This window comes from Ovis canadensis, chromosome 19, assembly GCF_042477335.2.
Source record: "Ovis canadensis isolate MfBH-ARS-UI-01 breed Bighorn chromosome 19, ARS-UI_OviCan_v2, whole genome shotgun sequence".
In the NCBI taxonomy this organism is placed as follows: Eukaryota; Metazoa; Chordata; class Mammalia; order Artiodactyla; family Bovidae; genus Ovis; species Ovis canadensis.
This window is the reverse complement of record NC_091263.1, coordinates 15,046,092-15,059,301: the sequence shown is the minus strand read 5'-3', so window position 1 is coordinate 15,059,301 and position 13,210 is coordinate 15,046,092. Positions and strand designations below refer to the sequence as shown.

Below are 13,210 nucleotides of genomic sequence, written 5' to 3'. Positions count from 1 at the left end.
TGTCGTCCCCTTCTCCTCCTGCCCCCAGTCCCTCTCAACATCAGAGTCTTTTCCAATGAGTCAACTCTTCGCATCAGGTGGCCAAAGTACTGGAGTTTCAGCTTCAGCATCATTCCCTCCAAAGAAATCCCAGGGCTGATCTCCTTCAGAATGGACGGGTTGGATCTCCTTGCAGTCCAAGGGACTCTCAAGAGTCTCCTCCAAAACCACAGTTCAAAAGCATCATTTCTTCAGCACTCAGCTTTCTTTACAGTCCAATTCTCACATCCATACCTGACCACTGGAAAAACCATAGCCTTGGTTTTTCCAAAACCATAGACGGACCTTTGTTGGCAAAGTAATGTCTCTGCTTTTGAATATGCTATCTAGGTTGGTCATAACTTTCCTCCCAAGGAGTAAAAATCTTTTAATTTCATGGCTGCAGTCACCATCTGCAGTGATTTTGGAGCCCAAAACAATAAAGTCTGACACTGTTTCTACTGTTTCCCCATCTATTTCCCATGAAGTGATGGGACCGGATGCCATGATCTTCGTTTTCTGAATGTTGAGCTTTAAGCCAACTTTTTCACTCTCCTCTTTCACTTTCATCAAGAGGCTTTTTAGCTCCTCTTCACTTTCTGCCATAAGGGTGGTGTCATCTGCATATCTGAGGTTATTGATATTTCTCCCGGCAATCTTGATTCCAGCTTAGGCTTCTTCCAGCCCAGCATTTCTCATGATGTACTCTGCATAGAAGTTAAATAAGCAGGGTGACAAGATACAGCCTTGACATACTCCTTTGCCTATTTGGAACCAGTCTGTTATTCCATGTCCAGTTTGAACTGTTGCTTCCTGACCTGCATACAGATTTCTCAAGAGGCAGGTCAGATGGCCTGGTATTCCCATCTCTTTCAGAATTTTCCACAATTTATTGTGATCCACACAGTCAAAGGCTTTGGCATAGTCAATAAAGTAGAAATAGATGTTTTTCTGGAACTCTCTTGCTTTTTCCATGATCCAGCAGATGTTGGCAATTTGATCTCTGGTTCCTCTGCCTTTTCTAAAACCAGCTTGAACATCTGGAAGTTCACGGTTCATGTATTGCTGAAGTCTGGCTTGGAGAATTTTGAGCATTACTTTACTAGCATGTGAGATGAGTGCAATTGTGCAGCAGTTTGAGCATTCTTTGGCATTGCCTTCCTTTGGGATTGGAATGAAAATTGACCTTTTCCAGTCCTGTGGCCCCTGCTGAATTTTCCAAATTTGCTGGCATATTGAGTCCAGCACTTTCACAGCATCATCTTCCAGGATTTGAAATAGCTTAACTGGAATTCCATCACCTCCACTAGCTTTGTTCATAGTGAGGCTTTCTAAGACCCACTTGACTTCACATTCCAGGATGTCTGGCTCTAGGTGAGTGATCACACCATCGTGATTATCTTGGTTGAGAAGATCTTTTTTGTACAGTTCTTCTGTGTATTCTTGCCACCTCTTCTTAATATCTTCTGCTTCTGTTAGGTCCATTCCATTTCTGTCTTTTATCAAGCCCATCTTTGCATGATGTTCCCTTGGTGTCTCTAATTTTCTTGAAGAGATCTCTAGTCTTTCCCATTTAAGAGAGTATAAAAACAAAAACTTTGACACTCTCTGAGCTAGAGAAAAATGGTTAGGTGGAAAGTGACAAGAAACTAGTAAAAAAAAAAAAAAAAAAAAAAAGAACAAAAGAAAGAAGCCAAGGTTCCTGAAAAGAATCCTGAATTGCTTGAAATATATAATGTCAGTAGAGAGCAGCTGAGTTTGCGAGAGTTTAACTAAAGGCAGAGACCCTGCAGCAGTGCAAGAATGATGGGGCTATGGGCCTTTTCAAACACCCCACACTCTTCCCATCCCCACTTCTCATCCCGGCTTCTTTTCTAACTAAGGTAACAAGCTGGGCTTCCCAGGTGGCACAGTGGTGAAGAATCTGCCTGCCAGTGCAGGAGATACAAGGGTCATGGGTTCGATCCCAGGGTCAGGAAGATTCCTTGGAGTATGAAATGGCAACCCACTCCAGTATTCTTGTCTCAAAAATTCCATGGACAGAGAAGCCTGGCTTGCTACAGTCCATGGGGCTGCAAAGAGTCGGACATGAATGAGCGCATGTGCGCGCGCGCACACACACACACACGGAAACAAGGTACTACAAGTAGGAACTTTCAGAAACCCTCACAAACACACTCCCACACTCCCCACCCGCACTCTCTCCAGGAAGTGATAGTTTGATTCTTTCGAAAAAACTGTCACAAATTACAAAACACCAAGAGACCAAGACAAGCTAAAGAGCAAAATGGTTTTACTCATCTTTACTTCCCAGTCCCAGTGTGACCTGTATGGATGCTGGCTTCTGCTCCTCCACCCAAACAGTATAGAAGGGGGAAAAGAACATTTATTTGCACTCTTTCATTGCTTCACCCAGGGCAACAATGAAGAGCCAAAGATGACAATAATCACAATCTTCCTTTCACTTTTTTTGAACAGTTGGGACAATGGAGAATGACATCGTTTTGATGGCATCATTGATCCAATGGACATGAGTTTGAGCAAACTCCAGATGGTGAACAACAGGACGGCATGCTGCAGTCCATGGGGTCACAAAGAGTCAGACACGGTTGAGAGACTGAACATCAACAAAAAGGCAAGAAAGCACAATTTTTAAACAAAAACATATTTGGGGGTCTTCCTTGGTGGCTCAGTAAAGAATCTGCCTTCCAGTGCAGGAGATGTGGGTCTGATCCCTGATCTGGGAAGGTTCCATGTCTCAGAGCAACTAGACCAGTGCTCCACAAGTATTGAGCCCGTGCTCTAAAGCCTGGGAGCCACAACTAGCAAGCCCATGTGCCCTAGAGCCTGTGCTCTGCAACCAGAGAAGCCACCTCAATGAGACATCTGCACACCACAACTAGAGAGTAGTCCCAGTGACCAAAATTAAAGAAAAGCACATGCAGCAACAAAGACCCAGTACATCCAAAAATAAATAAATAAAAGTACACATCCTTTTAGAAAAGGTATTTTTTGGAACCCTCTCTCCATTTTGGCAGGGAACCTGGGCAAAGAACCTTGCTTAGAAACAAGTGATGATATTCACAATCTGCTGGTCTATCCTGCGTGGAGAGCTAAATTTCAAGTGGTGAATTTTCCCAGAGCTTCCCTCTGGGAAAGCTGGGGCACTTCTTTTCTTATAGGTGACTCAATTGAGTTGATGAGAACCTACGTAATTCACTCAAAAGCCTGCCAGACAATAGACAAAGAGCTGAGATTCCACAACACGTCTCTGAATGTTCACATCCCCTAAAAACCATGTTGAAATCCCAAAGCCAGGGTGGTGGCATTAGGAGGTGGGAACACTCAGAATGTGATTAGATCACAGTGCAGAGCCCTCATGAATGGGATAGATGCTCTTATAAAAGAGACTCCACAGAGACTGTTTACCCCTTCTACCATGTGAAGATACAGACAGAAGTGCCAGCTGTGAACCAGAAGGAGAGTCCTCACCAGAAATGGACCTTGCCAATGTCCTGACTGACTTGCCAGCCTCCAGAACTTTTGTTGTTTATAAGCCACCCAGTAGGTAGTATTCTGTATATTGTTATAGCAGCTCAAATGGATTAAGACAACATCTAAACAACTATCACATGTCTTCTGTGCTTCAAGTAAACAACTGCTAATTTTCAAACCTAGTTTATAAGATGGTACTTCTTTGTTCTGGTCTGAGGATATTGTGCTCTTCAAGAACTTTGAAGTATGCAGATGCACTTCTTGAAAAAATATGTATTTCATATTCATTGCCTCTCTGTATTCACTGACTGCTTGACTCATTAACCCTAACCAGAAAGGTCACCGTGTCCAACTCACCAAGCACAACGGCTTTGCATAAAGCTCTCAACTGCTCTGCAGCATGAGCACAAAATAACTTCCAAATTTAGATATCTTGCTGGAGTTCTAGACTTTCATTTGTTGGCTCTTTTCTCACCAAGGAAACACTTCAAAGCACTGCATATTTAAAGCTAAATTCTGACTTTTTAAAATTAAGGACATCAGTATTCTCCGAGTCAAAATCTCAATCATCTACTTCAACCCAGATAAGAGTCTCCATCTTTGACTTGGCTCAGTTCATTATTGTTAATACTCGATTGGAAAAGCTGAAAATGGTATGCTAATGAAATCTGTATATGGCACAAAACTATAAAGGACGCCTGATTTAACAGTATTCAAACAGGCTTAAGAAGATGAGGTGAAGGGAGTAACATAAAATATAATTAGAATGAATATATAGTCCTCAATTCAGGTTTTAAATATTATATTAAACACTCTACAACTGTTATGAGGATTTGTGGGTTACCACCAGCTGGTGTTAAAAATATTTAAGTGTCACTGCAAAGTCAAGGTGAATCTCTTGGGTTATTTTATCTGCATATCGAAAAGGTCTAAACAAGGGCTGTGACAGTGCCAGTGAGAGCACATCTACAGAACAGGGTGTCCTTGTTGTTCAAACAAGTCTTAGTGGGGAAGAGATGGGAGTCAAGCCAAAGGCTGCATGACAAAATGCACACAACACTGAACTCATTCCTTCTAAAAAGTGCACCAACACCCCAGCCCACTTAACAAGAGCAGCTCCATAAGCAACCTCCCATGCCAGGATCACAGGCAAGTAAGTACACCACCAGTAACACACAGATGGGCGGCAAAGTAACCTTGCAGATCTTGACGCAGATCTTAAAAAGATATACCAAGCCTATGGAAGAGACAAAAAAAAGTCTGGCGGGTACCTGTTAATAATGACCCTGCTGCTGCTGCTGCTGCTGCTGCTAAGTCCCTTCAGCCATGTTCGACTCTGTACGACCCCGCAGATGCTCAAAACAGAATGATATTAATAAAAAAAGACCAAGAGAAGATGGAGATGGCCCTCCCGCCCCCACCTGGAGATGGTGGGGTTATTACTCAAGCAAGTAATTCTGGAAAAACAGAAAAAACTCTTAATATGATCATGCCACTGACTTCCAAAGTCAAGTGAGGACTATGCTATTATGCATCACAGACTTTTACCAGAAAAATAATTCCTCCCCTCACCCATTGATTCAATTCTAAAAATGAGTACTTGGAATAAAATTAACTTATTTTATAATCTGGGCTTTGCTTTTTCCAAATTAAGCTAAATCAAACTTCTTTCCCAGTATGAAACTTTGAACCCTGTTTTATTCACTCTTGAGTGGTCTTTTTCTCATTTCAGTTTAGTCACTCACTTCAGTGCCCGCCTCTTTGAGACCCCACGGAGCTGCAGCTTCCCTCACCAACTTCCATCACCAAGTCCCAGAACTTGCTCACACTCACATCCACTGAGTTGGTGATGCCATCCAACCATCTCATCCTCTGTCGTCCTGTTTTCCTCCTGCCCTCAATCTTTCCCAGCATCAGGGTCTTTTCCAATCAGTCAGTTCTTCACATCTGGTGGCCAAAGTATTGGAGCTTCAGCTTCAGCATCAGTCCTTTCAGTGAATATTCAGGTCCAATTTCCTTTAAATTCACTGGCTGGATCTCCTTGCAGTCCAAGGGACTCTCAAGAATCTTCTCCAACACCACAGATCAAAACCATCAATTCTTCAGCGCTCCACTTTCTTTATGGTCCTACTCTCACATCCATACATGACTACTGGAAAAGCCGTAGCTTTGACTAGATGGACTTTTGTCAGCAAAGTAATGTCTCTGCTTTTTAATATGCTGTCTAGGTTGGTCATATCTTTTCTTCCAAGGAGCAAGCACCTTTTAATTTCAGGGCTGCAGTCACCATCTGCAGTGATTTTGGAGCCCAAGAAAATAGTCTCTCACTGTTTCCACTGTTTCCCCATCTATTTGCCATGAAGTGATGGGACAGAATGCAATGATCTTCGTTTTTTGAATGTTAAGCTTTAATGCAGCTTTTTCACTTTCCTCTTGCACTTTCATCAATAGGCTCTTTAGTTCTTCTTCACTTTCTGCCATAAGGGTGGTGTCATCTGCATATCTGAGGTTACTGATATTTCTCACGGCAATCTTGCACATCCAGCCCAGCATTGGACATAATGTACTCTGCATAGACATTAAATAAGCAAGGTGACAATATACAGTCTTGACATACTCCTTTCCCAGTTTGGAATCATTCCATTGTTCCACGTCTGGTTCTAACAGTTGTTTCTTGACCTGCATACAGATTTCTCAGGAGACATATTAGGTGGTCTGGTATTCCCATCTCTTGAAGAATTTTCCACAGTTTACTGTGATCCACAGAGTCAAAGGCGATAGCATAGTCAATAAAGCAGAAGTAGACATTTTTCTGGAACTCTCTTGCTTTTTTGATGATCCAACGGATGTTGGCAATTTGATCTTTCATTCCTTTGCCTTTTCTGTATCCAGCTTGAACATCTGGAATTTCTTGGTTCACATACTGTCGAAGGCTAGCTTGGAGAATTTTCAGCATTACTTTGCTAGCATGTGAGAAGAATGCAATTGTGCAGTAGTTTGAACATTCTTTAGCATTGCCTTTCTTTGGGATTGGAATGAAAACTGACCTTTTCCAGTCTTGTGGCCACTGATTTTTCCCAAATTTGCTGGCATATTGAATGCAGCATTTTCACAGCATCATCTTTTTGGATCTGAAATAGCTCAGCTAGAATTCCGTCACCTCCACTAGCTTTGTTCATAGTGATGTTTCCTAAGACCCACTTGACTTCACACTCCAGAATGTCTGGCTCTAAGTAAGTGATCACACCATCGTGGTTATCTGGGTCATTGAGATCTTTTTTGTGTAGTTCTTCTGTGTATTCTTGCCACCTCTTCTTAATATCTTCTGTGTCTGTTGGGTCCATACTGTTCCTATCCTTTATTGTACCTGTCTTCTCATGAAATGTTCCCTTGGCATCTCTAATTTTCTTGAAGAGATCTCTAGTATTTCCCATTCTATTGTTTTCCTCTATTTCTTTGCATTGATCACTGAGGAAGGCTTTCTTATCTCTCTTGCTATTCTTTGGAACTTTGCATTCAAATAGATATATCTTTTCTTTTCTCCTTTGCCTTTCCCTTTCACTTTTCTTCTTTTCTCAGCTATTTGTAAGGCCTCCTCAGACAACCATTTTGTCTTTTTGAGTTTCTTCTTCTTGGGGATGGTTTTGATTACTGCCTCCCATACAACGTTACGAACCTCCATCCATTAATTCTTCAGGCACTCTGTCTATCAGATCTAATCCTTTGAATCTATTTGTCACTTCCACTGTATAATCATAAGGGATTTGATTTAGGTCATATCTGAATGCTATAGTGATTTTCCCTACTTTCTTCAATTTAAGTCTGAATTTTGCAATAAGGAGTTCATGATCTGAGCCACAGGCAGCTCCTGGTCTTGTTTTTGCTGACTGTATAGAGCTTCTTCATCTTTGGCTGAAAAGAATATAATCAATCTGATTTCAGTGTTGACCATATAGTGATGTCCATGTGTAGAGTCGTCTCTTGTGTTGTTGGAAGAGAGTGTTTGCTATGACCAGTGCGTTCTCTTGGCAAAATTCTGTTAGCCTTTGCCCTTTTTTATTTTATACTCCAAGGCCAAACTTCACTTTGTACTCCAAAGTCTTTTTCTAGGACCAGTTTTTCAGTGATAGTTTCCTAAGCACTGTCCATCCAGTTTGGCAGTTTTCAAAGAGTAGCTGTGAGGATGATGAGATGATTCAAAACCATGTCTTGTGAGAAATGACAGAAGGAAATGAAACCTAGAGAAGAACACATGGAGACCAACATAGCTGTGTTCAATTGATGGGCTGTCATTGTGATTATATTTCTTCTGAAAAGCACAAGGATTCAGAACTAGGACCAGGTAGAAACAATGCAGACATTTCTACTCAATATAACAGAAAACTTTAACAACTAAAATTATCCAAAATATTGATATGTTGCCTTAGAGATAGTGAGTTTCCACCTCCACAGGTGTTCACTTAATGATTAGTTCTTTGTATGATTAGCACACAAAGACCCTTCAGAGTCATAGCTAATATATTACCTTCCCTTCTCCTACTGAAGTTGTATTCAGGTCCCTCCTTCAGGTTCATTACCCATGGTTCTTTTCACTTGTTCAAATATTTATGGAATCCCTACTGTATGCCAGGCACTGTTCCAGGAGTTTGGGATATTTCAGTTAACACAAGTGAATCAAAACCTTTGTCTTTATAATGTGTAGATTGTGGGAAGTAAATTCCATCATATTTTGAAGTGAATAAATACAGAGAAAGGAGGGAATTGTTTAGGTTAGGGCCAGTGTGCTAGGAAGAGATTTAGGTTGGAATTTTACATAGAGTGGTCAAGGTAGGCCTCATTAAGAGGGTGACATCTGAGAGGCCTCATTGAGAGGATAAATTTAGGTTCTAAGAGAATGACTTGCCAGCCCATGGCTAAATAATCCAGTGGCCACTAGCTTAATCTATATACTTCTAGAGTACTGCCATCCAGCTGGTCTTCATAAGTTTGCACAAGTCAAAGACTGCAAGGCCAATTAGGGCCCCTGAGTCTGCGCCCAGAGCCCCAGGTCCTCTTCATACACTGGGAGGCAGTTCCCGCAGTTCCGAGTAGAGTCCTTCCCACCAGGTCCATTTACCACTGCCACATCTCACCCTCATCACTGAGCCTCCAGGGAGCTTCCAGAGATAACAAACTCCCTACAGTCTTCTCTTTCATTCAAACTGCATGTTGCTGAGGGACAGCTGCACTGGTTTATTTCAGATAATTGGCATCCAGGGGCTGCCACATTCACTGCAATTCCAGGGTACAAAAAACAGATGGCATGAGACAAAAAACACTCTTAAACATGAGTTGGTTCTAATTTCAAGACTCCTGGGTGTCAAAATACAATGGACTTGGAAAAATACTCAGTAATCCTGTTAATTTCCCTGGTTTCAAGAGACAATGTTCCTTTCCAACTGTCTCTAAGGGAAGACCACTCCTTTTTCTAGCCCAAGAAGGGAAGTTCTTTGGCCAGAATAACTTTGAAACACATGGCAGCCTCACTTAAAGGTTTCCAGCTTTTCGTCCAGGGGAGAATCAGAAAGATACTGATGCCAGTCTCTTGAATAAAATAACATAGTACAGAGTTTTTTCCCTTTCGAATGGATGCTTACAGAGTCCCCAGCCCTGGCAAGGGGGTAATTTTATATTGAATCATATACTACCCATTTCTGGGCTCATTTCAGCAAGGACAGAACCCAGAACAAATACTACTCAGTATGTAACAGAGTGTCAACAACCTGACCTCTAGAAAGAGATTGCAGTGATATCCAGAAAACCACAGTCTGACCAAAGCCCGTGTGCGCATATACTCAGCACCTAATGACTCCCCAGGTTCTACTAAGGCATAATTAGCTTTGAAACTGCTTTTCTTTTTCAGTTTCTAAGGTGCTTCTGCAGCCCAGTGAAGGCCACCGGGAATTAATTCACCAGAGTTACTAGGAGACAGCTCACACCATCACTCTTCCTGCAGGCCTTGTTAGCAGGGCCTTCCAGAAACCAGAGAACAGAAGAAAAACACAGAACTTTAGAATTTCATGACCCACAAAGAGCTTTGGGATTCCCCTATTCTGTGACCTCCCCCATGGCCTATGTGCCTGGGATCTACAAGGCTGGCATAGAGTGGGGAGGAGAAAAGATGTAACAAGGGTCCTCACTGGTTTCCCATGCAGTTCACAGGCAAGTCCAAGTTGACGGAAAGAAAAGGTCACTTCAGTAACGAGCTCCCTGAAGCCTCCCTGGGGAAGGGATAATGCTACCCCCAGCGGGTCAGACACGACTGAAGTGACTTAGCAGCAGTAGCAGCAGCCTGTTTCTACTAACAGCTGTGCCTGGGCTTTCGGGTGAGCACATACTGGGGCTTCCAGGACAGTCCTGCTGCTGCCTAACTGTGCAGACATGACTGCTAACAGTCCCCACCTTCACTCTCCAGTGTCATAGCTTGGATGCTAAATTATATGGTCCCCTAAGGAAATGTAACTGAGTTCCTAAAGGGAATTTTGTTGGCTTACCCATTTCACGAGACAATACCTCTCCAAGTCCACCACTGGCCTCAGGACAGACCTGTACAAATTCTCTCCATGTCTGTGTGTCCTGCAGTGGGAGAGGCAGCAACACAGCACCGGGTGGTCGGGCCACTGCTAGTGCTGACATCTCAAGCCCTCACACATCACAGCAGTGAGACGGTGGGGACAAGCTCTTTACCATCTCCCATTTGAAACAAAAAAAGGGAATGAAAGTAATTGATAAGAAGATTAATGAGTTAATATTTGTCAAATGCTTAGAACAATCCCTGACACAGGGTAGGCACTCTGTGTTTGCTAATTTAAAAACAAACGTTCAGTCTAGCTCTCTAACAGGTAAGTGAATTTCTATTTAAGGATGTGAAGCAGCTGGAGGAAATCCCTTCTTAAACCGCTTTTAGATACTCTCCCTGCTCAAGGACTTCTCCCAAACACACTTCCCCCACCCTCGCCCCAAGCAACCCAGAGTGACTCTGGCTTGGAAGAGGATCCCAGAGGGCAAAAAGGCTGCCAGGTGGTTTGTGGTCAACTACACTACGACCACAATGAAACCAGCACACGCAGAACAAAGAAACAAAGAGGAGAATCCCAGGTTGCAGCTGGCTGTCAGGCTTCCCAACATCTCCCTTGTCTTATACCCTCAAATTGAAAATAGCTCTTTGCTTCCACGTACTCAGCAACAGAAACTGTACATTTAAGTATGCGATTCAGGACTTCTAAAGCATCAAAAGTGTCCTGATAACCAATATTAAATGAAATTCAGAGCAACACACTAAAGATTAAAACATCTCAGATACATAACTCATGCGCTAAGATTCCATGTGATAAATTAGAAAGAAATTTCATTAATGCCGCAGAGAGACACCCCTCTACCACAAACAAAATAGCTGCTTGGGACAATCATGTAAAAATGGGCTACACTGCATCATCCCATGAAAACAAAAATTACCAACCATCTAGATATTCGACTTTGTGAAAGCATCAATTCAGTTATTTAAATTTTAGTGTAAATTATTTCACCAAGTGCTGATTTTTAAGTCGGGGGGGATTGCACGTGTAACTACAGACGCATGCCTTTTTATGTGAACAGTGGTGTCAGATTCACTTCTCCATTATCTGTCTGGTGATCACGGAAAGGATGTTATTTCTAAGGTCATAAAATTCCAAATAACCGAAGACAACGCAAGTTGTCGTGGAGGGCACTCCACGAAAATTTTAACTGCTAAGCCAGGACACAGGAACAAAAACAGGAAGTCTTGCTATGGTGGCGCCTGGCACAAGAAACTTTTCCATCAATCTTTCTCGCAGGAGAGCTAAGGCTCTCCCTCCCAACATTTTGTAACTTGCATTTCTTTACAAACGAAGAAAACCAAGGAGTCATTTCCAGAGATGTACTACCTAAAATAGAAAACGTAAGATACTCATCATCCATTTACTTAGACTTCATTAATAAAAATTTCCTTTAAAATAATGAAGCCAAGCAAGGAATGGAACAAGCCTTAATCCACACTGCACCCCAGCACCTACCCGCCAGCTCACATTTTAAAGAATCCATTTTACCAAGAAGGCGGTGACCCCATCCGAGGGCGCCCCTTTCCAGCGGTGGGCAGTCGAGGTATCCACGAGGTTGCGGTTACCGGCGCTTCCTCCGTAGCCGCTTCAGCAAGTCCCCGGTCTCGGCGCCAAAAGGCCACACCCACCACCCCATCTCTTCGGAGGTTTTCTCTCGCATCTGAAGACTCTGCGCTCCATTTTCATAAGCGAGGACTTCTGCTCTGTCCCGCCATTTCACTCGTGCTTCCGTGACGTTTCCCACAACCACGCATCCGCGCGGTCGCACCTGGACCCGGCGGCGCCCCAGCCCCAAGCCCCAAGCCACTGGGCGCCTGGAATCTCCGGCCGCACCGCACCCGAGACCCTCACCCAGACCAGAGCCGAGGCCCCGGGGGGTGAACCAGCGCACAGCACGCGAAGGGTGCTCCTGAGTCCTCTCTACTCGCGAGAATCGATAAATGCGGGGCGGGGGGACTGAGGGCCATCAGAAGAGCGGGGAGGGCTCGGGCGACACTGTCACCAGGGCCCAGAGCCTTCCGCACCGGGGCTCTTGCGGGTCGGTGAGCCTTTGGCTCTCGCCCCTCGGCCCCCAGGGCTCCTGAGGACGCTCGGTGCTGCTCCCGCTTACCCCGCCCGGCCCGGCCCTACCTCCACCAGCAGCCCGAGCAGCAGTGCCGCCACTTTCCAGGCCAGGCGGTCCATGGCTGCACGTCCTCCTGGTCACAGGCGCAGGTCAGTAGCACGTCCCCGGCAAGGCGGCCAGCGGGCTGGCGGGCGGGATCCCAGCCTGGGGACCCAGAGGCACGAGCGGGCGAGCGGGGACCCGGGAGCCGCCCCGCCCTCGCCGCGCTCCGCCCCCGGCTCGCGCGCCCGGGCTCGCGCGCCCCCGGCTCAGCTAAGGAGTGTCAAGGGTCCTCCCCTCCAGAGTGCACGCGCCAGGAGCCAGGAGACGAGTCGCGCGGCAGGGCGACTGGAGGGAAGCTGCCAGTCGTTTGCTCCCTCCGAAGACACCGTCGTGTCACCCCTGAGGTTTATAAAAGAAGCATTCTCCGCCGTGTGAGGCTTGTTCCAGGGAAGCACATGAACCTATTGTGTGCCTGCAGGTTCTTCGCCCCTCTCATCCCTGCGCTCACCGTAGGATGGTACACCCTCCCCACGTGTGACTGCAAGGATGGCCAAAGGATGAGGAGGCAGACCGAGAATGGAATGCTCCCTATGCCTCATCTCTCACTTAACTGTGGTGCTTTCATGCCCACGTCCTCCTGCGCTGTCCCTGCATGCACACCCTCTACATTTGGACCACGTTGAAGCCCACCGTCCCGCTGGTAAGTTTGCAATGTCCTTCGCCTCTGCTGAACTGACTTTCCACTCCTCAGTACCACGTGAAAAGAAAGAAAAAAAGTTCAGTCGTGTCCAACTCTTTGCAACCCCATGGACTGTACAGTACATTTAATTCTCCAGACCAGACTACTGGAGTGGGTAGCCTTTCCCTTCTCCAGGGGAATCTTCCCAACGCAGGCATCGAACCCGGGTCTCCTGCATTGCAGAGGGAAACTTTACCAGCTGAGCCGCAAAGGAAGCTTCCAGTACCACGTACT

At 44.8% G+C, this 13,210-nt stretch overlaps 1 protein-coding gene across 2 annotated transcripts in view; it reads right to left on the bottom strand.

The window, feature by feature from the left end:
- VOPP1 (VOPP1 WW domain binding protein) overlaps positions 1 to 12,722 on the bottom strand; it is a 169,057-nt gene extending 156,335 nt beyond the window's left edge. The window contains exon 1 of one of the 2 annotated variants that reach the window (XM_069561178.1): positions 12,261 to 12,722. In XM_069561178.1, the coding sequence (XP_069417279.1) occupies positions 12,261 to 12,314 (54 nt within the window). In that variant the 5' untranslated portion in view covers positions 12,315 to 12,722. The remainder of the gene's footprint in view (positions 1 to 12,260) is intronic. The other variant, XM_069561179.1, reaches the window with a different exon arrangement.
- Positions 12,723 to 13,210: the final 488 nt, after the last annotated feature.